Genomic DNA, 20,730 nt, shown 5'->3' with positions numbered 1-20,730 from the left:
GGTATACCTTATATCGTAGGTAATAGGCATTAAAATCGCTTGACAAACGGAGTCTAGAAACGTTCGATTTCAAGCACAAAACTGGTTTTTATTTATTTTGTAAATAATTTTATAAGAAAGCAAGAAAGTTTATCAAGTGAAACTGTCACAGATAATCTTAGCTATAATACTGTATTTTTTTAAGTTGTTTCCTTGACCCGTTCATACATTTCTGAAAAAATGTTTTTTTTAGTAGTTTACATTTATATTTTTTATTGAGTAATTTATATTTTTATTTGTATTCTACTCAAGCGAAACGTTAGGAAAACTTTCAATTTATCTAAAGTATATTTTTTGGTATTCATAATGTACACCAATTCCTTATAAAGATTAATCAAAATAGTGATTTAGCACTAAGCTTCGCCTTAAAGAATAATAGTGAGGCTAAATAGGCTTGTACGACATACCGTGACGTCCGTGCGTGAGACGAGAAAGTAAATTACGTTAACTGAATTCAAAATGATAACAATAATTCGACCTTTAAACGCGGTTAAAAGTAAAGGGTTGGTTTACAAGTAGCGGTGGTTAGCGAATTCAGTGCTTGTTAATGTTAAATTAACAACGCTGGATTGTTTACATTTAATGCAATAAATTTAAAATTTAAACGTTTGTTCTTATTAGTTCCAGGAGTGTTTAGAGGGTGGTTTAAATGGTTTCTTAACACAATACCTCTGCATAGGAATAAGATAAGAAGTCGAATTAAAGCCGATGTAATGTAGTTTTTTAACAGTAACATTGTGGTATACAATAGCTAATGTAGTTTTTTAAGAGTAACATTGTGGTATACAATAGCTAATGTAGTTTTTTAACAGTAACATTGTGGTATACAATAGCTAATGTAGTTTTTTAACAGTAACATTGTGGTATACAATAGCTAATGTAGTTTTTTAACAGTAACATTGTGGTATACAGTAGTGAATAGTGGAAGAAGTCGGACACGCCCCAGAAAGATAATAGCAATAGCAAAGTATTTCGGGGTCCACTAGTATATTATAATATATTTTAAGGAGCTGCAATGGATCTACAGGAGCTACAGATCTTCAATTGAATTTTTACATCGATTTTTCAGAAAACTTCAATAATATTAGAATATTGTAATGATTTTTAATCGCCCGTAATCGGTGAAGAATGCACTGATGATGGTCAACCTCCGATGGGAGAGGTAGCCAGAAGAATAAACAAAATTTTACGAGTGACGCATCGAGTTATTTCGCGCAGAGAACACGTTGTGAACTGCCAGATTTCTTGAGCGTGATAAGTGGTAAGTTTAGTTCTTTAAATTGAACACGCACTTCAGTACCAGAAAATGAGAACATAGTAGTTATGATTAAAAAAACCAATTGGCTATATTCCGTTTCGGTAAAATTTCAGGTGCAATACACAGCAAGTATATAATCTTTTTTCCATTCAGACGCCTATTATTTATAAGCAGTAAATCACATACCTCCATACCTGTTCTGTTCTAATGGTTCCAATGCAAATCAAAACAGTGATAAATCAGAACTTGTTATGGTCAATCAGAACTTGATATAAAGTAATTTGCAATAAACAGTTTATTTTTAAACAAGTCCTGCTGAGTAATTATTATTACGCGTGACAGCTGTTTCGCCCTCTTAAGGCATTACCAAACAGTGATAATAATTAAACATCAGAACATGTTTAAAAATAATATTATTAAGGGTTTATTGTGTTGAGTATGTTTTAAAATCTATGCACACTGTTGTTGTTGTTGAACTCCCTTTTTAATTCGTTTTCTTATGTAAAAATAAGTTTATTTTATTTTAATAATGTTAATTAATGTTGTCTTTACCGAAATGATTTTTTATTTAACTCACTGGGAATAAAATATTATAAATTATGTTGTTATTATTTTGTAATTTATTATCACTAAGTACTTAAATAAATAAAAGAAAAAAAAAACAAAAAATTAAAGTGTTTTAAAAAAAACTAACCTCAAAGTCTAACCTTTCCCAGTTAAATTAGCTTTTTTTTCATCACTTTTCATGACTTTATATCACTTTTAGAAAGTGTTAGGATTTGTCACTGTTTTGATTTGTTCGGTTTCCTTCCTAATATAGTGTGAACTTAAAACAAAATAAAATAAATAAAAAAGTAATTAAATGAAAGCATACTTCTTCGAGTAAATTATTCCCTGTTATCATTATATTTTTTTGTAAAATGTGTATGCATCAACCGAGACGAGAATATTTTAAAATTGAAGAAAAGCCACCGCCTAATCGATTCTCCAAAATTGAATGTGAAATCCACCCTTTAAACTATCGCTATTAACTACCCTTAAACTGTCAAAAGTAACGGTTTAAAACCACCCCTCACCATCTGGGGGGAGAAAAACGACAATGCATTTATAATTTTATTCGTAGTACAAGAAATACAATATACAAATGCGTTGGGTATAAGGTAAAAAGTGACACGGCCAACCACGAAACCTCCAAATGGTAAGCTTCGTGAACTTAATGGCGAAACTATGCACTGAACAGTGCACATCATGCTATTTTATAAAATCTGACAACGAAATGGAACACGCTAGGTGAGCCTTTTCATAGAAACCTAATAAAGTGGCCATAAAAAAAATTGAACGTTTAAGGTTAAACGCAACGCTCGTTGTATTCTACGTATTCACAGATGGCGTTAATTAATTAATTTTGTTTAAATACGCTTTTGCAAGGTATTGCTTTACAATATTAAGACAAATCATTTGTTTGCGCCCTCATATACGCAATATGAATATGAATCAATAGTTTTGTTCGTTTAAAGACTTAATTCTTTCGAGAAAGGCACACGAATACAATATTTTACCGATGATTCAATCCAATATTGTATTTGTATGCCTTTCTCGATAGAATTCAGTTTTTATATGGACAAAACTATTTATTCATATTCATATTGCGTATATGAGGGCGCAAACAAATAATTTGTCTTAATACTGTAAAGCAATACCTTGCAAAAGCGTATTTAAACAAAATTAATTAATTAACGCCATCTGTGAACACGTAGAATACAACGAGCGTTGCGTTTAACCTTAAGATCGTATGATCAATCTGTTTGGATCGAAAAAGATTAAATAAAAAAATGGAAAATCTTCCGAGAAAAAGTAAATGCCGCCGACGGGAAAGCGTTTATTTTTTCTAGGAAGATTTTTTCAATTTATATTTGTGTTTTAGGCTGATAATTATTGCTTTTTTATAATTTGCTATCCTTTGTGCTTTGCATAAAACCTTGTCCTGCAAATATGTTTACCTTTAATAAAAAATCATAATCATCATTTCATTTTGGGAGACAGGTACACCGGGGCAGGGACACCAACACCTTTGCCATGGGTCACCCTAAGTGGTTCGCTACGTTTGGTGACTTAGCAGAGGTACCAGGGTATGTATCTACTCGAGCGATTGTTTATATATACATATACAGGGTTTTCCAATAAGAGGTGTCATTTTGAATAGCCTGCTATTTCGGTAGATGTTACTTTTGAAACTGTTATTTTTTTGACATTTGACAAGTAGAAACTACGCCATTAATAAAAATGGAACGATACACACTTCAACAACGCATTGAAATTATTAAAATTCACTTGAGTGAATCAAATGCAAATCATCTTGAGTGATGAGGCCCATTTCCACCTCGGTGGCTTCGTCAACAAGCAAAATTGTCGCATCTGGGGTCGGAAAACCCAAGAGTTATTGTTGAAAAGCCTCTCTATCCTCAACGTGTGACTGTTTGGCAGAAAAGAAATATACTTTTTACGCGGTTGGCAGAAAAGAAATACACTTTTTGGAGCTATCTTGATAAGCTCGTTTTGTTTTAACCCCCCAGGCCTCTGGCACATTGACCGTTATATTTTTTAAAGACGCTGTCCGTAGGTCGGAGATTATGTGTGTATTTCTACTTTGCAAAAAATCCGAATAAATGGAATATTTCTGAACGTTTACGAAAACTAAACACCGTTTTTGAAAGGTAATGAAATACGCTATCAAATTTTACTATTAGAAATAAACATACAATTTTTTCAAACGCAAAAATTGAAGACAAACGAGAAAAATAAAAAATGGTGACTTAAAATTTTTTCGTCCTAACACTGAAGTAAAATTACTGATAACTAAAATAAAAACACTTTTTTAGACAAATTTATTACAAAAAATCATCACAACTTAATTTTTTTGTCGTTTTATTTTTTAAATTACGTTCTGAACCTTTAATTTCATAGAGGTTTACATTTTAATTCTTCTGTGGTTATCATCTGTATTTGAATATAAAGCTTGGTGTTTTCTCTTTCTAATACCGTTTAGTTCATATTTCTAACTATGACAGTAAGGGACACAAGGATTTCTATGAGACCATATGAGCTGTTCCCAAAAGCGAACAAATTAACCCGATGGGTTAACATAATGTATTATGTATTTAAACCGAATCTACTCGTAGTGCTTTAACTCGTGTCTTTAAGGTAATTTAAAAAAAAAAACGAATCATTTTGCCTTGCATTCAAAGGATTGCTACTGTCACGGTAATGTCTGGCACAGCAAGGACCATTCTGTTATTGATAAATCAGTGCCGAATATCGTGCTATTTATTAAAAAAGATAATTATTTGAACTTAACACAGGATCATAAACTTAATTCGATTCCGATGGAATTTAAATAAAGAGTCAGGCTTTGTGGTAGTTTAAATGCACGGCATTATTCAACGATATTTCAGAACACGCGAACTTTCGAAGGATTAATAAGTAATTATTATTTGGAGTATTTTATAGTTCCGATACTAATAAAGAAAAGCGCTGTTAAAAGTTGATAGCACTATCTCCTTTTTATGGGCGGATATGTTCGTTTTATTTTTATGCTAATGGTGATTTGTTTATGGTACCAATGCAACGATGTCAACACATATTATGCATTACGCAGAAAATAAAATTAAATGAAATTAGATTGAACGCTGTTGAAATGAGATCCCTGTAGCGTATGTGTGGTAAAACCATGTATGGCGTGCAAGGCTGATGTAAGCGTAATGAGTTAGATGGTTTGGGCATGTAGAGCGAACGAGCGAAGAAAGGAGTGTAAGGAGAATAGACGATGCAAATGTGAATGGTAGCAGAAGTCGGAGACGCCCGAGGAAGACATGGCACGACCAAGTGAATCAGATACTCCAGTATCGGAGTATCTGATTATTTATCGGAGTATCTGAGAGTCGGGCCATGTCAAGAGTCAATAATAGAAGAGTATGTATGAGACGATGTATAAGTGAGAATGAGGCAAGGAGTGTGCCAAACCCGAGTTGTTTGGCGGTCCGTCCTCTCTGCCTACCCCTTCGGGGAAACGGCGTGATGGTTAGTTAGTTAGTTATAAAATTAAAGAAAGAAATAGTACCTGCTTATGTAAAATTTGCAATATTATTTAATTAATACACGAGAAAACCTGCTGACATAAAATATTGCTAATTTATTAAAAGCTCTTCAAATTATTCGTATTCCTGTTAAAAACGGGATTGCGGGCCTTTAACGAATGAATTGATGGATTTTCTAATAAATCGTTCTGTCACTATACCAAATCACGGTTTTTAATGGTTTCGCATCTTGCGTAGTGGAAATCGTCACGGGTGTACCCCAGGGCCCGGGGGTTGTACGATAATGATATTTGGCTAATTTATATAGCGGCGTTTTCGTGAAAAACACCTCAAGGGCGCGGTAAAAATATATTTATTAAATAATAAATACTAAAACTACTGACTTAAAACTAGTGATTAACATCTAAGACTTATATCTAGTGACTTACGACTAAGGCCTATAACTACTGTCTTAATCACACATATATTTGAAAATACATCGAAAGATACTCTTTTTATTTTTACTAGCGTCAGAAGAAGAAGTAAGTTCTATAAATATTATTATAAATTATAATATTCATATATATTGACTATCTTGAATATGCTTGTGTTATATGGTCTCCTTTTCATGCTATCCATATTCATCATATTGAGTCCGTTCAACATCGGTTCCTAAAAGGGATTGCTAGGAGGCTAAGATTAGAAAGAGGTTTAATTACTCGTATTATGAAATTGAACCAATTCTAAACCTTTCTCCTTTAGAAGACCCAGGAAAAAATCTGATCACATTTGTTTCATTAAAATTATCAACAATTTTATTGACTCACCTACATTACCTAGGTACTAGAACTCATCTCGTTCAATATACCTTCCCGTAGACTCAGAAATAAAGAACTGATCTTCCTCAATCAACATTCGACTGCTTATAATTCACCAGTCCAGAATATGTAGAATGGTCAACTCACGTAAAGACCATGATTTTTTTGGTATAAGTCAGAATGTTTTTTGTCGCTCACTATGCAATTGGGGATATTTTGTATCACTTTAGTTTAAGCAAGGTGTTGACTTGACTTCTATTGACACTTCTATTTTCTTATGTTTTCCCTGTTTGTCTCTGCTTTCATATACCATCCTCTACTCTTGCATTGTACATTGTCCCAAATCTCGTGTCGCTTTGTAACATATTGGAAGTAAGTCCGTTAATTAATTAATAAATAATATTAGGGTGTTTCATGATTAATTTTAGAACACGGGTGCAAAATGCGCCAATGGGTTAGCTGAATTTATAGAAAAGTATACATATATATCATGAATTAATTAAATTAATCGTCGATATTTACGGCATCTAGATGATTCATCTGCCAACAATTAAACCGGTTGACGTGTTGTGTTCCCACTGATGTTGACCATTGGTAGGCAAGTCAATAGCATTTCGACTTTAACATGAGTAGTTGAACGGAATCGCTAGAGTATTTGCAATATGTTTATAATTATTTCAGAAAAAAACACTAGGTACCACAGACATAGGAATTAATAGACGAGAAGATAATGGCGAGGGGTAAAATCAACTGTTGAAGAACGAAGGGCGCAAGGCTGACTGTGATTCGTCAATAAATCAATCTGACAGTAAATAGGCATCTCGCATTATAATATCACCATTTACTTCTTAAAAGTAAAATCTGCTTTTGAATGAATAGACATTTTTACATGGGAGCGCAAATTACTCGCCACGTTATGAACAAATTTGCGAAGTCCAAATTCGGCAAAAAAATTCGGTTCTATTTTCAGAGTCGAATATTTCGTTTAAGTATTTAGTTAAGACACTTTTATAAATGTTCATAATTTACTTCCCAGCAACCAACCAGCTTTGTGTTTCGCGTCCAGACGTTTCTCGATGTGATAGTATATGTTTCTAAAACTGATCTATATTATACGATGTGAATATGCTTAAAATAAAGTAAAATAATGCTTATATATGGAATGTAATACGACAATTGGGTTTATTCTCTTTTTCACATCTATTTTTACAAGTTTTCATAGTACAAGTCAACATTTTGCTGTGTTATTTCGTAAAATGAACCGATGATGCCTCGACCATAGTTCGCACAAGAATGATGACGTCACGTTTTCAAATTTCACTTGAGGCCATACGCGAGCCCAGCCGGCTCCAATGGAACCGGTATGGGGAGTGGGGATAATACGCTTTTAATCACTTAGGGCAGGTCTACTAATATTCATATGTCTATGCTAGGTACACAATATATTTATTATTACTTCATGTTATCCATAGTACCGCTCTTATTTAATATTTACATAAATGACATTTATGTTTCAAAATAGTTCGTGTTACTATTATTAGATCTGTATTGGGTAAGGCACACTGTGGGAATAATTTTAAGAACATGACCACTAATAATAAATTACCGTTTTTAAGTTTGTTATAGTAAATCGCACTTGAAATGAAACGACACTAAACTGCGCTATATAAATGCCATGTTATTATTATTACTACGCGGATGACATGAAAATTTTTAAACCTACACAATATTTATCCGATTGTACAGAATTTTTCGCATTGAATATTATTAGGACAAACGCAGCTGCACGAACACGTATTCCGATATATCATTTATTTATTTAGAATTTACGGCACAAGTGCCATTTACATACAAAGTTTTTATTTTATTTTTTTACATATACATAGTGCAGTGTTAAATTTTGATGAGAAAAATTAAAGAATTAAATTTAGTTAAAACATAACAAATAAAATAACAGTAAAGAAAGAAGCAACGACAATAGCCTGTTATGTAGTGACCTCATTAAAATAAGTGGCGTTAAAATGTGTTATTAGTGCAGCTTTATACTTTACAGGGGGAATATTAAAAGTATATGCGATTTCCAAGTGCGTGCAATCTATTTGTAACTGAGTTAGGTATATCCTGAGATTGTGGTATAATTGTCACAATAATACATACTAGAGGACCTTGATCTAATGGTAGGTACATGAAATTGAATCAACATTAATATGTCAGGGCTATCCAACTGATAATTTATAATTTTGTATAAAAATATAAGATCAAAAATTTTTCTTCTATCATTTAACAGCAATTTCAATGAATATAATAAGAAATCATAATCTATTGTTTCTAAAGGAATTCCAAGCCTAAAATTGAAATATCATGAAAGTACTTAAATTTTATCAGGAAGTGGCAGGCTATCACGTTTTTTGCAGGATTTTAATAAACCAGAAATACTATTTTTCTCCGTGTAGAAAAATACAAAAAAAAACTAAGCATAAAAAGAAATTAAAGCTGTTCAACCTAAATTTAAACGATAACCGGGAAACTCAGGACAGTGGTAATTCAACACACTCTTGAAAAGTGATGTAAAGTCATAAAAAGTGAATAAAAGAAACTATGTTAAATAGGCTAGGTTTATAGGCATATTTTTCGTCGCTTCAAGGTGTAAACACATTACGCTATATGCATCATGGCTTGGCCTATTTCAGCGTATCGCTCACCATACACAACCAATGGGAATGTATGGCGAGCGATATGTTGAAATAGGTCAAGCCATGATAATATAACGCTCTTATAGCGTGGTATGTCACACAGGCTTAATGACGTAATATCATTTTTAAAAAGTGTGCTGAATTGCCACTGTCCTGAGTTGTCATGGAACCATCTAAACATGACATTATATTGTATCATGAATAACTTTTTTTCAGAGTCCCAACTGCTCCCATATTATATAATGCTGGCAATGGGGAGGGGGAGGAAATGATTACATTTAATTTAGTTGATTCATATATGATATATTATAGGATATTTGCAGCACGTTTCAGAGTGGAAGATACTCTGGTAAAAGAACACCATTCTTAATTTTTTTAAATTGCTTGAAATGGCTTTAGCCGTGTTTGGTGACCAGATCTGAATAGCAACTCCCCACCTTTTTCTTCCCCATCTAATTCCGCTACCCACGACCTACAGCCTACTATTCCAGTGTAACGCGTAAAATTATTCAAGTTCAACTAACTTTTAATTTTTAAAATTGGAATCGAAAAGTATAAATCATATCAGACAAGCGATAAAGTAGGTACCAAAGTTATTTTATTGATTAAAAATTCATTATTTCAAATGTGTATTTCATTTCTTTAAATGTTTGACAGATATCGTAATTTATATAAATGCTCATTTGTTCAAAATCGAAAGTTCTTCATTGATTGCTTTGTAATGTTGACACAACGTTGCATTCGAATACGCATGTGTTTTTATATACCTATATTATATAGATGTCACCTGTGACATTTTTGAAAAACAGCGCACATCTGTTGGACGTAAAAGCAACACACGCTATTGTGTCTCTATCTGCATGGACAGACTGAACCGCAGCAACGCGTAGCGGGGTACAGGTGGTTTATTTTATTAATGCTTTCAGCTTCACAAATCCTACAATTTTATAAGTCCATGCTAGTAATATACAGGGTGTCCGGAAACTCGTAGTACAAGCGGGAAACTGGTGAATCTACATCACATTTGGAGTCGATTTTGTAGTATATTTTTTTTTTATTTGAGCTTTCGTTATCGAGTAAATCGAGTTTCAAGTTGATTTTTTTTTTTTTTTTTTTTAATCAAATTCTTATAAATTATTACTGAAGATCAAAGTACCCAACTAATTAAAACTATTTGAAAGTAAAACAAATGAAGAAACTCGGATTTGAAGCATTATTTTGAAATCACCCTTCATTTAACCCGGTGTAATCATAAAATATTTCTGCTCTGCAGGGTTAAAACATCTGTTATTCAACCCTAAACACCAGAAAAAACTTTAACCCTAAAATAGCCGAAAAATATTTTTTTTTGGTTTTTTTTTTTTTTTTTTCGAAAATGCTCAAATCAAAAAACTTTATGTTTTTTTGGGTTCCCCATGTGGTGTAGATTCTCCAGTTTCCCGCTTGTACTACGAGTTTCCGGACACCGTGTATAATATTTGTATTTTTTTTTTAAATAAATTTAAAACAAATCAAATTTAATAATGTTATAATAATTATTAAGGTATTTCTGTTATTTTTACAGTTTTTAATGTGACAGCTTTTTCGGATTTTGAGGCCATTATCAAACTGTTGACAGTTTGATAATGGCCACATTAAAAACTGTAAAAATTACAGAAATACTTGCAGAACTTAATAATTATTATAACATTATTAAATTTGATTTATTTTAAATTTATTTAAAAAAATTAAATGGAGTTCTACGAATCAAACACCAAAACAATATATAATATTTTTATTAACACAGTCAATTCACAATTATCATAATCTGTACACATGCAAAAGCTTGCAGTAGAAGAGCGCTTATCTAATATAATTTATTTATTTATATATGTACTGGGTTTTCATAGATATTCTCACTTATATGTGAACAATCCAGTTTAAAAAACTTAGTTAAGCTATGTATTCATGCTCATTCATGCTCCATGGTTTTCTCACTCAAACATGTCTTGACTTATGTACCTTGTCGCTCCATGCTTTTTTGTTCGATATCGGAGGGAACGGCTCGATAAGAAAAAGATTTAAGAGCCGTAAATTTTGCTCGACATTTGACAGAAATTTGCGATTTTACTAAGCGTCTTGGTGGTTTATCTATGGTATTGTGTCGAGCTGCTCGAGCGTGTGGACGCACAAAGAGCATGGTTCCAAATCAACATGTTAGTTTGAGCCAAACTGTCGAGCATGAATATACAAGTGTACATACCTATACAACTTTTGTTAGTCTAGATTAATTTTAAAAAAAAACGTATTTATTGGTAAAAAAACACATTAACAGAGTTTTAAATCAAATTCTGTTATCAAGAGATAAAACGTTGTAAAAAAAGTATCTGTAAAATGTGCAACTAAATCCCTACAGATATTACTAGTACATAATCAATTTCTCAAACATTTTATAGACATGGAATGGATCACATAACAAACAGCGAAAAGAAATAAGATATTATGGTTATCACTTCACACATGCTTTAAAATCCAACCATACTCAGTTATCGATCATCCCCTGACCCTCAGACCCTCAGACCCTGTACAAATCACAAGTGCACCCCACTGTTGAATTTAGCAGCCACTCCTGGTCTGCAGCACCAAAATACTAGGAAAAAACCTTTGACTCTGTGCAGAAACGGACGGTCCGTTTGATAGATTCCCTTATCTTAACAAGCGGATTGAAATCTTTAGGGCACAGGGGTCAGGTGGGTATGCTGTCCTTGTGCTTCGAGGAACTAGCATCATTGACCCCTTCGGCACCGATGCATACTCAGGAAACACGCCAAACGAGAGCTCAACATATGTACACAGTTGACATTTGTCACAAGAGAACGGATCGCTTCTACGACTCGTTCTTAAGTTCAACTAGGCTACGAACCATTATACGACTGGGCTATGGAATGATTTGCCGCCCTCTGGGATTTTTCCCTCCTACAACATGAGTCTCTTCAAAACCCATGTTCACTCCTTCCTCTCCTCAAAAAGACCGTCCACAAATATTACATACAATGGCCTAATAATTTACCTTGCAACGCCTTCGGAGATATTCCCTATATGAGTGATTCTCATGAAACGGATAGCCAATTTATCAGATTGACATGATTATGACATATTATATAAGTTGATGGCGTGGCCAGTGTATATTTTATTTTATGTGAATACTTTACAAATGCCCCGTACGGAGCCAGTGGAGATATATGTAGCTACCTATTACATTTTTTTTTTAATTAACTAGATACCTAGACACCTACCTCAAAAATTGAACTTGATAAAAACTTATGCTAAATATTTAGATGCCATATCAAATTTAAAAAAATATATATATAATTTTTAAGTTTTAAAATAAAGCTTGGTTTAGTAGAATTTTGTATTTTGTAAAGCGTTAACCACTAAATAAAGCAATTAAGAATGCATTTAAAAAAAGATCTCCAATGACCAATAAATGCTGTCTTTTCGAGGTGTTGATTTAAAATATTGAAGACAAACAAGTTTTGTGTGATTTTATCATAGCTCCCGGAACGATTGCTATAAAAAAGAAACACTTCAGTTGCTTCTATATTTTCAGTAACAACATTTGAATGTGTACCCAAATAAAAAGGAAAACCCCTAAAAATATTAACTACAGTGCGCACAAAGTGCTGAAAATTTTTTTGGCTTATTGTCAAATTAATAAATTAACACTATAGATTTTAATTTATTTTATTTAGCCAAGTGGACCAAACAAAAAAGGGCTGTGGGCCGCTGTAAATAGCCACCTGTTGTGCATCGCAGTCCTATATGAAGAACATAAAGACAAACAAAACAAACGTAGATAGTTAGAGATGTGTTAATGCGTTGCGGTGCAGACGAATCCCTATATCAAGACATTAAAGGAGGAACCACTAACCTTTTTCCTTCTTTTGCCACGCCAGTGAAGCGCAGAGTAGTGCCAGGGTCTTCCCAGATCCTGTAGGACTCTCCAGCAAGCAGTTCTGCTCAAGGTTGATGCCTTTGATGACCTGATGAGGAAGACAAGATTAGTCTAATTCAGCAGTTTTCCCCTTTTAGTAACAAAACAAATTCACCTTGACCCCCCAGCCATCTCATGTGTTAAATGGTGTCCACTTCACATAAATATCAGACTTTGCACAAGTGCACTTTTCTTCCATGGTTGTGATAAAAACGAAATAAAGAAACAAACTAAAATTGGAAGATGACCCATACTCTCTGTCTTAAGCACAGAACCGAGGTTCGACAAATTAGGTAAGTAGGTCCGTCGCATTAATTTGTGTTACTTAGGTGCACTTTTTATTTCTCTTAATGACCTAACTTTGTAAAATTATTACCATTGTTTGCTTGTTACGATAAAGTTAAAAACGATTTTTTAATTTATTTATTGATGTACCACAACTCCCCAGCGGGTATCTCTTTGATTCGCGAATCACTCTTTGAAAACCACTGGTGTAATTAATGGAAATAATAAAACCATCTTGGTTAATTTATTTCGATTATACTATTGTGTCACTATTTCTATTCTTTTCATATGGCTCGAACGGCGTTAAAGCAGAAAATGCAAGGTTACCTAAAGAGCGTTTTATCTTAGTGTAAGAATATCCACATTGAATTTAAATTTTGTATGCTGAAAAGGGTTCAAAATTATAATCTAGTCTTCTTCAATAAAAGCAAACAACCAATGACATACTTTGTGTAATCTCATGTCACCAGCTCAGACTAAGCCCAAGGGCTCTATCGAAGTAATGATAACCTCTCAAAACCTGGGTGTACTACACAGAGCCCGACGATATTGCAATAGTACACAATTGCTGACTCTGTATGAATCGCAAAAACATCCTAATGTTCAGAACAAAGAATACAATATACCTAAGATATTTAACTCACTGCCAAATAATGTTAAATAAATGTAACTCTAGGAATAAGGTTAAATATAAGTTGAAAAAATGGCTGTAAGAAGGGCATTGATACTGTAAATGGTAAATTGGGGATTATTTAAAGGGGGGACCGAAATGTATGAATGTAATGATAGAAATTGGTATAGATATTGAGATCAATATTAAAAGTATAAAACATAAATGAATGTAAATTATAATTCATAGGCACCTGCTGACAGGCCAAGTGTTTGGTTTAGCTGAACGTTATCAAGTATCTGAATCTTATTAAATTTTAAAAAAGATAACCCCTTCTGGCCAGATGACAATCGATACCTAAAAAACTATTCACCCCATGCACTAATATGCAATAATATGTTTGATAGATCCACCTAGTACAGATCCCCAAATTTAACATAGATTTCACACTCTTTTCAGTTTATGAACGACAATCGATAATATCAACGCCGATAAGGCACAAGGGGGTAAGCGACAATTTAGTCAAAAATTTGTTAAATATACAGTTTTGATCAGACAAAAATTCTAATAAAAACTGTATTTCTCGCTGACGCCCTTTTGCCTTTTCGGCGTCGATCGGGTATATTAAGTAATTAGCATTGCCCACACCAATATATTTAATTGAAAACTTCAACAAGAAATCGAAGCCCTATTCCATAGATATACCCCCTTATACGTTAAAATGGCTTTGAACCAGGCTAGACAGGCTTAACTAAACTAAAGCTGAACCAGCGCATAAGAATTTAATAGGTAAAATGGTCTGCTTTACCAGTAAACCATGTACTGCCTTCATACAAAGTTCTTTTAAGAACTATTATCGTTAACAGCGTATTTACTTACCATGCTCATCAACGCCAACTGCGCTGCATACGGTGACACAGGAAAATCTACCTTAACCCCACTTATGTATCTGGTATCGAACGGTTTATTAGAATCTTTGACCGTGGCATTTTCTGTTGGGATATTCGAAAAGATAGGAACTTCATTTGCATCTCCAGAACCAAGGGAAATATGCGTTCTTTTATCTTGAATCGTTTGATCGAAGCTTAAACTATTTGCTGTTGTTGCGGTTTCACCCTTATATATATACTTTCCAAGAAAATTTTGAAAACCGGTCTTGCGAGTGCCATCTCTTTTTAAGTTGTTGGTATCAATGTTTTGGCTGTTTTCAGCCGCCGGTTTTTCGGGAGAGTCAACAATCTCGATAACTTCAACCAGTTTTTTCTCCGGTGTTTTAACTTCAGCAATATCATTGTCGCAATCGGAGGAGGTGTCTTCTTCTATTGAAATCATTTCTGCCTTTGAATGTAAAGCATGAAGGGTAGAACTGAAAAGGAAATAAGAGGATATAAATAAAATATATATATTTGCATCATTTTTGCAGTGCCGTTTATGTTAAAATTGACATCATTTCAAATCAACATTTCTCAGGAGAGTAGTTTAAATATTCAATAGATTGTTCCTGTAATAATTTGGTAAATATATCCCGCCGCACGTAATATGCACAGATTATGGAAGGCACACTTTGTTTCAACTTAACACACTATGAGCGGGGATGGTATTTTTACCCACGCGGCCGACTGGTGCTTATCGGCGGGACGGGTAAAAATACCCTTTACGCCGGCTCCACTTCAAAGGCGAGGAAGGAAAATTATTATTATTGTTTCCCGTGACTATTTAATCTAAACGCTTGAAGACATTACAAACTACACACACATGTAACAAAAAAAGATAAGCCGTTGTTTCTTTTATGTCCACACATACTCTTGCAATAATTAGGCAATTTTATCGTGTTAAATTTCAAAGATTGTTTGTTAGTTGTACTGGGAATATGAGTACCTATTATTTTTTTATTACGTGTTATAAATTCATTGGACCTTTACTTTTATGAGATAATCCTGAGGATGTTATAACAATAATCATTTCCTGAATGAGAGATAACACAAAAATTGTTTAGCAATTGGATGTATTCCCGGCACTCGTTACTTGTGAAGATAGAGTGGCGCTAATATACACGTGATTTAGTTATGATATACAGAGTTACAAAACAGACGTGTTTTTTAGTGGAATTTATTTAATTGATATTTTCTTTTACCCTTCAAAAATGTCTTCAGATACTAACGAAAGGGATGAGGATATATTTTTGCGCTAATCGCGAAAAACACCCGCTGTAGGCTAGAGTCTATTGTTTGAAGCTCCCGACTACAATGTGTTAACTACTAAAAGAAACAACGATTTACTTCGAGATAGAAGATAAAAGGTGCATTACAATTCCATTTTTATTCAAAGTTCAAAATTTACCTCTTAAAACTATCACTTTGCTGTCATTTTGGACTTTTTTGCATGGTGTGAGAACTGCGAAAGTTTTGTTTCAATATAAATACGAATAAATTACTTAATTAACACAAACTAAGAACCTATTTTGTGCATGTAAATACTTGTTTCTTGTAGTAATTGCTAAAACAAAGTGTAATTTCCATAATACATGCCTAAAAGTGCGGCGTTTGGGAAATAGGTACCAAAATATTGGCTGAGAAATCAGAAACAGTGACCAAGGACTCTTTCTAACCGAACGAACAATATGATATCTATGTATTTGCCCTATAGTGTACGATATGCATTAACGCGTTTGATTAGATATTTAATAAGTAAAAATGTTTTAAGTAATTCGATAACACGTAATAACCATCTCGAGAGGTTAGAGGTTATCAAGATGCGTTAAAAATACGCCGGTAGTCGACAGACACGAGGTTATGTTATATGCTTACCTGGCCGCAGCGCAACGATTAATATCAGAGATAATTTAAATAATATATTACATTCACACGCGTGTTGAACCTTCCAATAAATATCGTATGCTAACTTGATGTAAAATAGTAGTATAAACACAAACATTACTTTTGCGCAAAACGGTAAACAAATTCTGTTAAAAGAGAACTGTCAAAGTTATTTGACAGCCCGGAGCGGCAAAATACCGATGTGAAGTTAGCAGTTAGGACGGATTAAAGTGCTGCCAGAAATAATTATATCAGGCAGCCTTAAAAAAAATTTCGAAATTAGCAAGTAGGGAATTAAGCACTTTACATTATTGTTATGCACACAGCTTTTTTATAGTAAAACCGTAAATTTGATACGCCTACATTATTTATAAACAAATGAAACGCATTAATTAATTTTGTTATTATTTTTATTTATCTATGTACCCGCTAACAATCAATCTTTACGTTTTGTGGTCTTTGTAGTAATTTTTTCAGCCATTCCTTTCAAACGATCATCACGAGACTTTTTCACATTTTTTTGTTTTTCAGGCTCGACTACGGATGCGGTTCCTTCTTCTTCTTCCGCGTCGTCTTCTAAGCTGTAATGCTGTTGCACCTTGCTTTCCAGCGTGGCAGAGTCCGCACCCTGGAGCAGGTCAATTTTTGTCCTGTTCCTGTAGAAAAGGAAGGTGGGCATGGCGCTGATTCCCTGGCTCACAGCAGTGTCGGCACATTTATCCACGTCTACCCTCAGGAACACCGCTTGTGGGAACTTAGCAGCCAATTGCTCAAAGAAGGGAGCGATACGCATACACGGATGGCACCACGTAGCCGTGAAGTCCACGACCACCAGTTTGATTCCGGCACCGGCAATTTCGGCCTGGAAATGGCCCTCATTGATTACTGTGGTTAAAGCCATTTTGCGATGATTTAATTTTGACACTATTTTTCAGAAATCAAATTTTAGAAACAACTGAATATCCATCTAAGTTCTAAAGACAAATAACTGTTTTAAATATTCTGGAGAGATTTCAAAGTTCTTAGTTGGGTAGGTAGAAAAATCATTGTAGACATATATCACTATATATTTTTACAGCGCCCTTGAGATGATTTTGCACAAAAAGGGCGCTATATAAATCATTCAAACAACTTTATTATCATTATTAAAAACATATACATGTTATATTGGATGAGTTACGATTTGAATATTTTAACTTTTACAGTATGTACCTACACTATAGGTACAGTATGTTCTTTTTACTTTTTGAAGTGAAACTTCTTTAGGCGCGTAATGGATTAATTATTCGGGGACGGAGTAAAACCGAGTCAGGATCGACACGAAAATGCGGGTACCCCCACCACCGCTCACCGTTTACTGTCCCTCTCTCACCATATGCGCTTGTTGAGGTGGGGGAGCCGCTCACGAACGTTCTCTCTCTTCTCTTCTTTCCTCTCTCTCAGACACCAGCGAACTGCGCCACGCCAAGCATCAGCTGCTTGGTTAGTATACTGCGTCGTGAGTGTAATACGAGTGAAATACGTAATTGATTGTGGTTCATACGGTTTGGTACAGAATTTCAGTGTTAAAAATGAGTAGTGACGAGATAGAGGTGATGAACACATCAGTGGCACAAGAGGAAATATCCCCTGAGAATCACCAAAGAAGAGGAGAGTCTGATTCACACAGTGATGACATTAACATAAGGTAAATATAACCTATAAGAGTTGATAAATATTTCACAATATAGTAGTATTGTTGGAATAGGATTGTTTAATATATTGGCGAGATTATATTAACAGTGAAATATGATGTAGGAATGTCGTTACAATCAAAGCAATGGCCAACAGGCGGTACAGACAGCGGAAAAAAGAATTAAAGCCTCCCAAACCTCAAGCTAAAACGGCAGCAGAACGTTGTAAAGCATACAGAGACCGTCAAAAACTTCGGCAATCTGCGGTAGCTGAAGCTATAACACCTGCTCCAGTTCCATCAAAAAAACGGAAAATCGTTCCAAATTCTACGTGTACTGCGAATTTATATATCGCACTTTAGTTACCATAACCCAATTATCACGACATTAGGAAATGATATTCATGAAATTGACAATGAAAATGGCACATGATTGGTAAATTGTCATTGTAATTTCTTTGTAATTTTTAATTGTAATATTGTTATTTATGTAATATTGTATACTTGTGAATAAATTGAAAATTTTTGGAACTATACATTAAAAAAACGTCATTCATCTATAAGAAAATATTAGAAAAAGCAAATCCATGCTTCGTCGTTGAATTATTTAACCTCTAATTTTCAAACTAACCTAAGAGAGAAAATAGAGATGATGAAATGAAAATAGAGAGAGAGGAATACTAGAAGTTTCACTTCTGTCTTGCGTAGGCTTGACACACCCACTTTTTATTTTTTTATTTTCTCCTTTTTGACTTTCTTTAACCAGTGATTTATTAGGAGTAAGATTTAAAATAAAATTTTAGAATCCGGTGACATTTTTTATGTTTTTTTTATAACTTAAAACACAAAAAAATAAAAGGTATTGATTGGACAGTTAGGATCGGGGTGAGAGGTGGTCAGTTACTAGGGTGAGTGGTCAATGACGATATATAAAATATTTTGAAAAAATAATTTAAAAAGTGGATTCCATAATTTCATTATCATTTTTTACTCTTCATAATGTCAGGAATCACTAGTTAAAGTAAGTCAAGTAGGTCCCTTAACACCAAGGTAAGTACCTATTATAAACAAAAAATGTCACAAAATATCGCATTTCTTAATAATGTTATACTCTAAAGTTCTGGACCATAATTTTTTTGAGTGTCCTATCAATGACCAATTCCAAACTTCATGCATGAAATGTATTTGTTTATATTTATTTCATAGTAATGTTTTAAAAAAAATAATTCTTCTAATTTTGGAAAAATCTGTTCTTTTAAATAACAAAAAACGCCCACTACTATTGTGCACAGGTTCCTATTTTTATAATTTTGTAATTACCTATTATTACCAGCTCTGTATTGTTTTTGTTAAGTTATGTTTATGTTATACTTATGTTATGTTTATGGTAGGTTTATGTTTATGATATGTTATGTGTATGTTATGTTATGATATGTTTATGTTATGTTCATGGTATGTTTGTGTTATGTTTATCATTATGTTTTGTAATCACATTTGTTTACTCTCATATGTTGTGTTTGTTTATAAGATTGCCTATTTCATAGTTCTGTTTAAAAAAAACGCTACTAATTTTAGAAAAATCTTTGGTTAAATAACGAAAAACGCCCAATTGTACACAGGTTCCAATTTTTATAATTTTGTGATAACCTACTGTTACCAACTCTGTACCGTTTATGTTAAGTATGTTATGTTATGTTTATGTTATGTTTGGTTTATATATGTTACGTTATGTTAATTGTATATGGCCAAGATCACCCCTAATGGGTGAAAGCCAAAATAAAGAATTAAAAAAAAAAAAAAAAAATGTTTTACTACATATTTATATGCCGTATAAATTATATTTTTAAGAATATGTCAGGGTTTAAAAGAAAAATTGGTCAGGTAGCCGTTATGAATATTGTTAAACGGTAACCATAGAATGCAAACAAAATCGGCGCAGGAAAAATTGTTCCTTCTCCAAGATATAAAACCAATAAATGCTGTTGATTTTTATGAATCTGAAATTTTAATGAAATCAAAACTCACTTCCGATACTTCCTTATTTTCAGAAAATAATATTTCGGTCATGTACCTACCCCTCTAACGGAAATTATTGTAAATAGCGGTTATAGAGCACAGAGAAAGCGTCGTATGCAAAAAAAATTAGGACAAATGTCAAACTCAAGATCAACAAATTCCTGCAGTTGATTTTTATTTAGAAAAGTCCTACGGGCAATAAATGGCCTCGCGGTCCGCTGGTTGTGCATCAGTGTTTTAAAATGCCATTGTATATTAAGTTTTTTCAAGGAGGTATATTTAACCTGCTTAGTATTTGCAATGTTGCCGCTTAGAATGAAAAGAAATAGATCAAAAATTCACATACATTGTATAATTTCATCGGCAATCCCTCTGTTTTTATTTGAATGGGTAAAAATACAATAACACAAAAACTTATGTTCCCAATAAAATGTTATGGGGTTATGCTAGCTTTATTTTCATCGCCAGAAGATAGCT

The 20,730-nt window shown here is 33.4% G+C and overlaps 1 protein-coding gene and 1 pseudogene across 2 annotated transcripts in view; both read right to left on the bottom strand.

Moving 5' to 3' along the window:
* Positions 1–16,733, bottom strand: part of LOC149412832 (Fanconi anemia group J protein homolog) — a 183,240-nt gene extending 166,507 nt beyond the window's left edge. Inside the window, exons 1-3 of one of the 2 annotated variants that reach the window (XM_089644841.1) lie at positions 16,557–16,733; positions 14,629–15,115; positions 12,792–12,903 (exon numbers count right to left, since the gene is read on the bottom strand). In XM_089644841.1, the coding sequence (XP_089500967.1) occupies positions 12,792–12,903; positions 14,629–15,081 (565 nt within the window). In that variant the 5' untranslated portion in view covers positions 15,082–15,115; positions 16,557–16,733. The remainder of the gene's footprint in view (positions 1–12,791; positions 12,904–14,628; positions 15,116–16,556) is intronic. The other variant, XM_089644842.1, reaches the window with a different exon arrangement.
* Positions 16,734–17,001: 268 nt separating this feature from the next.
* LOC149412831 (thioredoxin pseudogene) lies at positions 17,002–17,466 on the bottom strand (annotated as a pseudogene).
* Between the last annotated feature and the right edge of the window lie 3,264 nt (positions 17,467–20,730).

Source organism: Hesperophylax consimilis, chromosome 22 (assembly GCF_061612785.1).
Source record: "Hesperophylax consimilis isolate HC1 chromosome 22, BYU_Hcon_1.0, whole genome shotgun sequence".
Classification (NCBI taxonomy): Eukaryota; Metazoa; Arthropoda; class Insecta; order Trichoptera; family Limnephilidae; genus Hesperophylax; species Hesperophylax consimilis.
The sequence above is the reverse complement of the archived record's forward strand: the minus strand, read 5'-3'. Positions and strand labels throughout refer to the sequence as shown.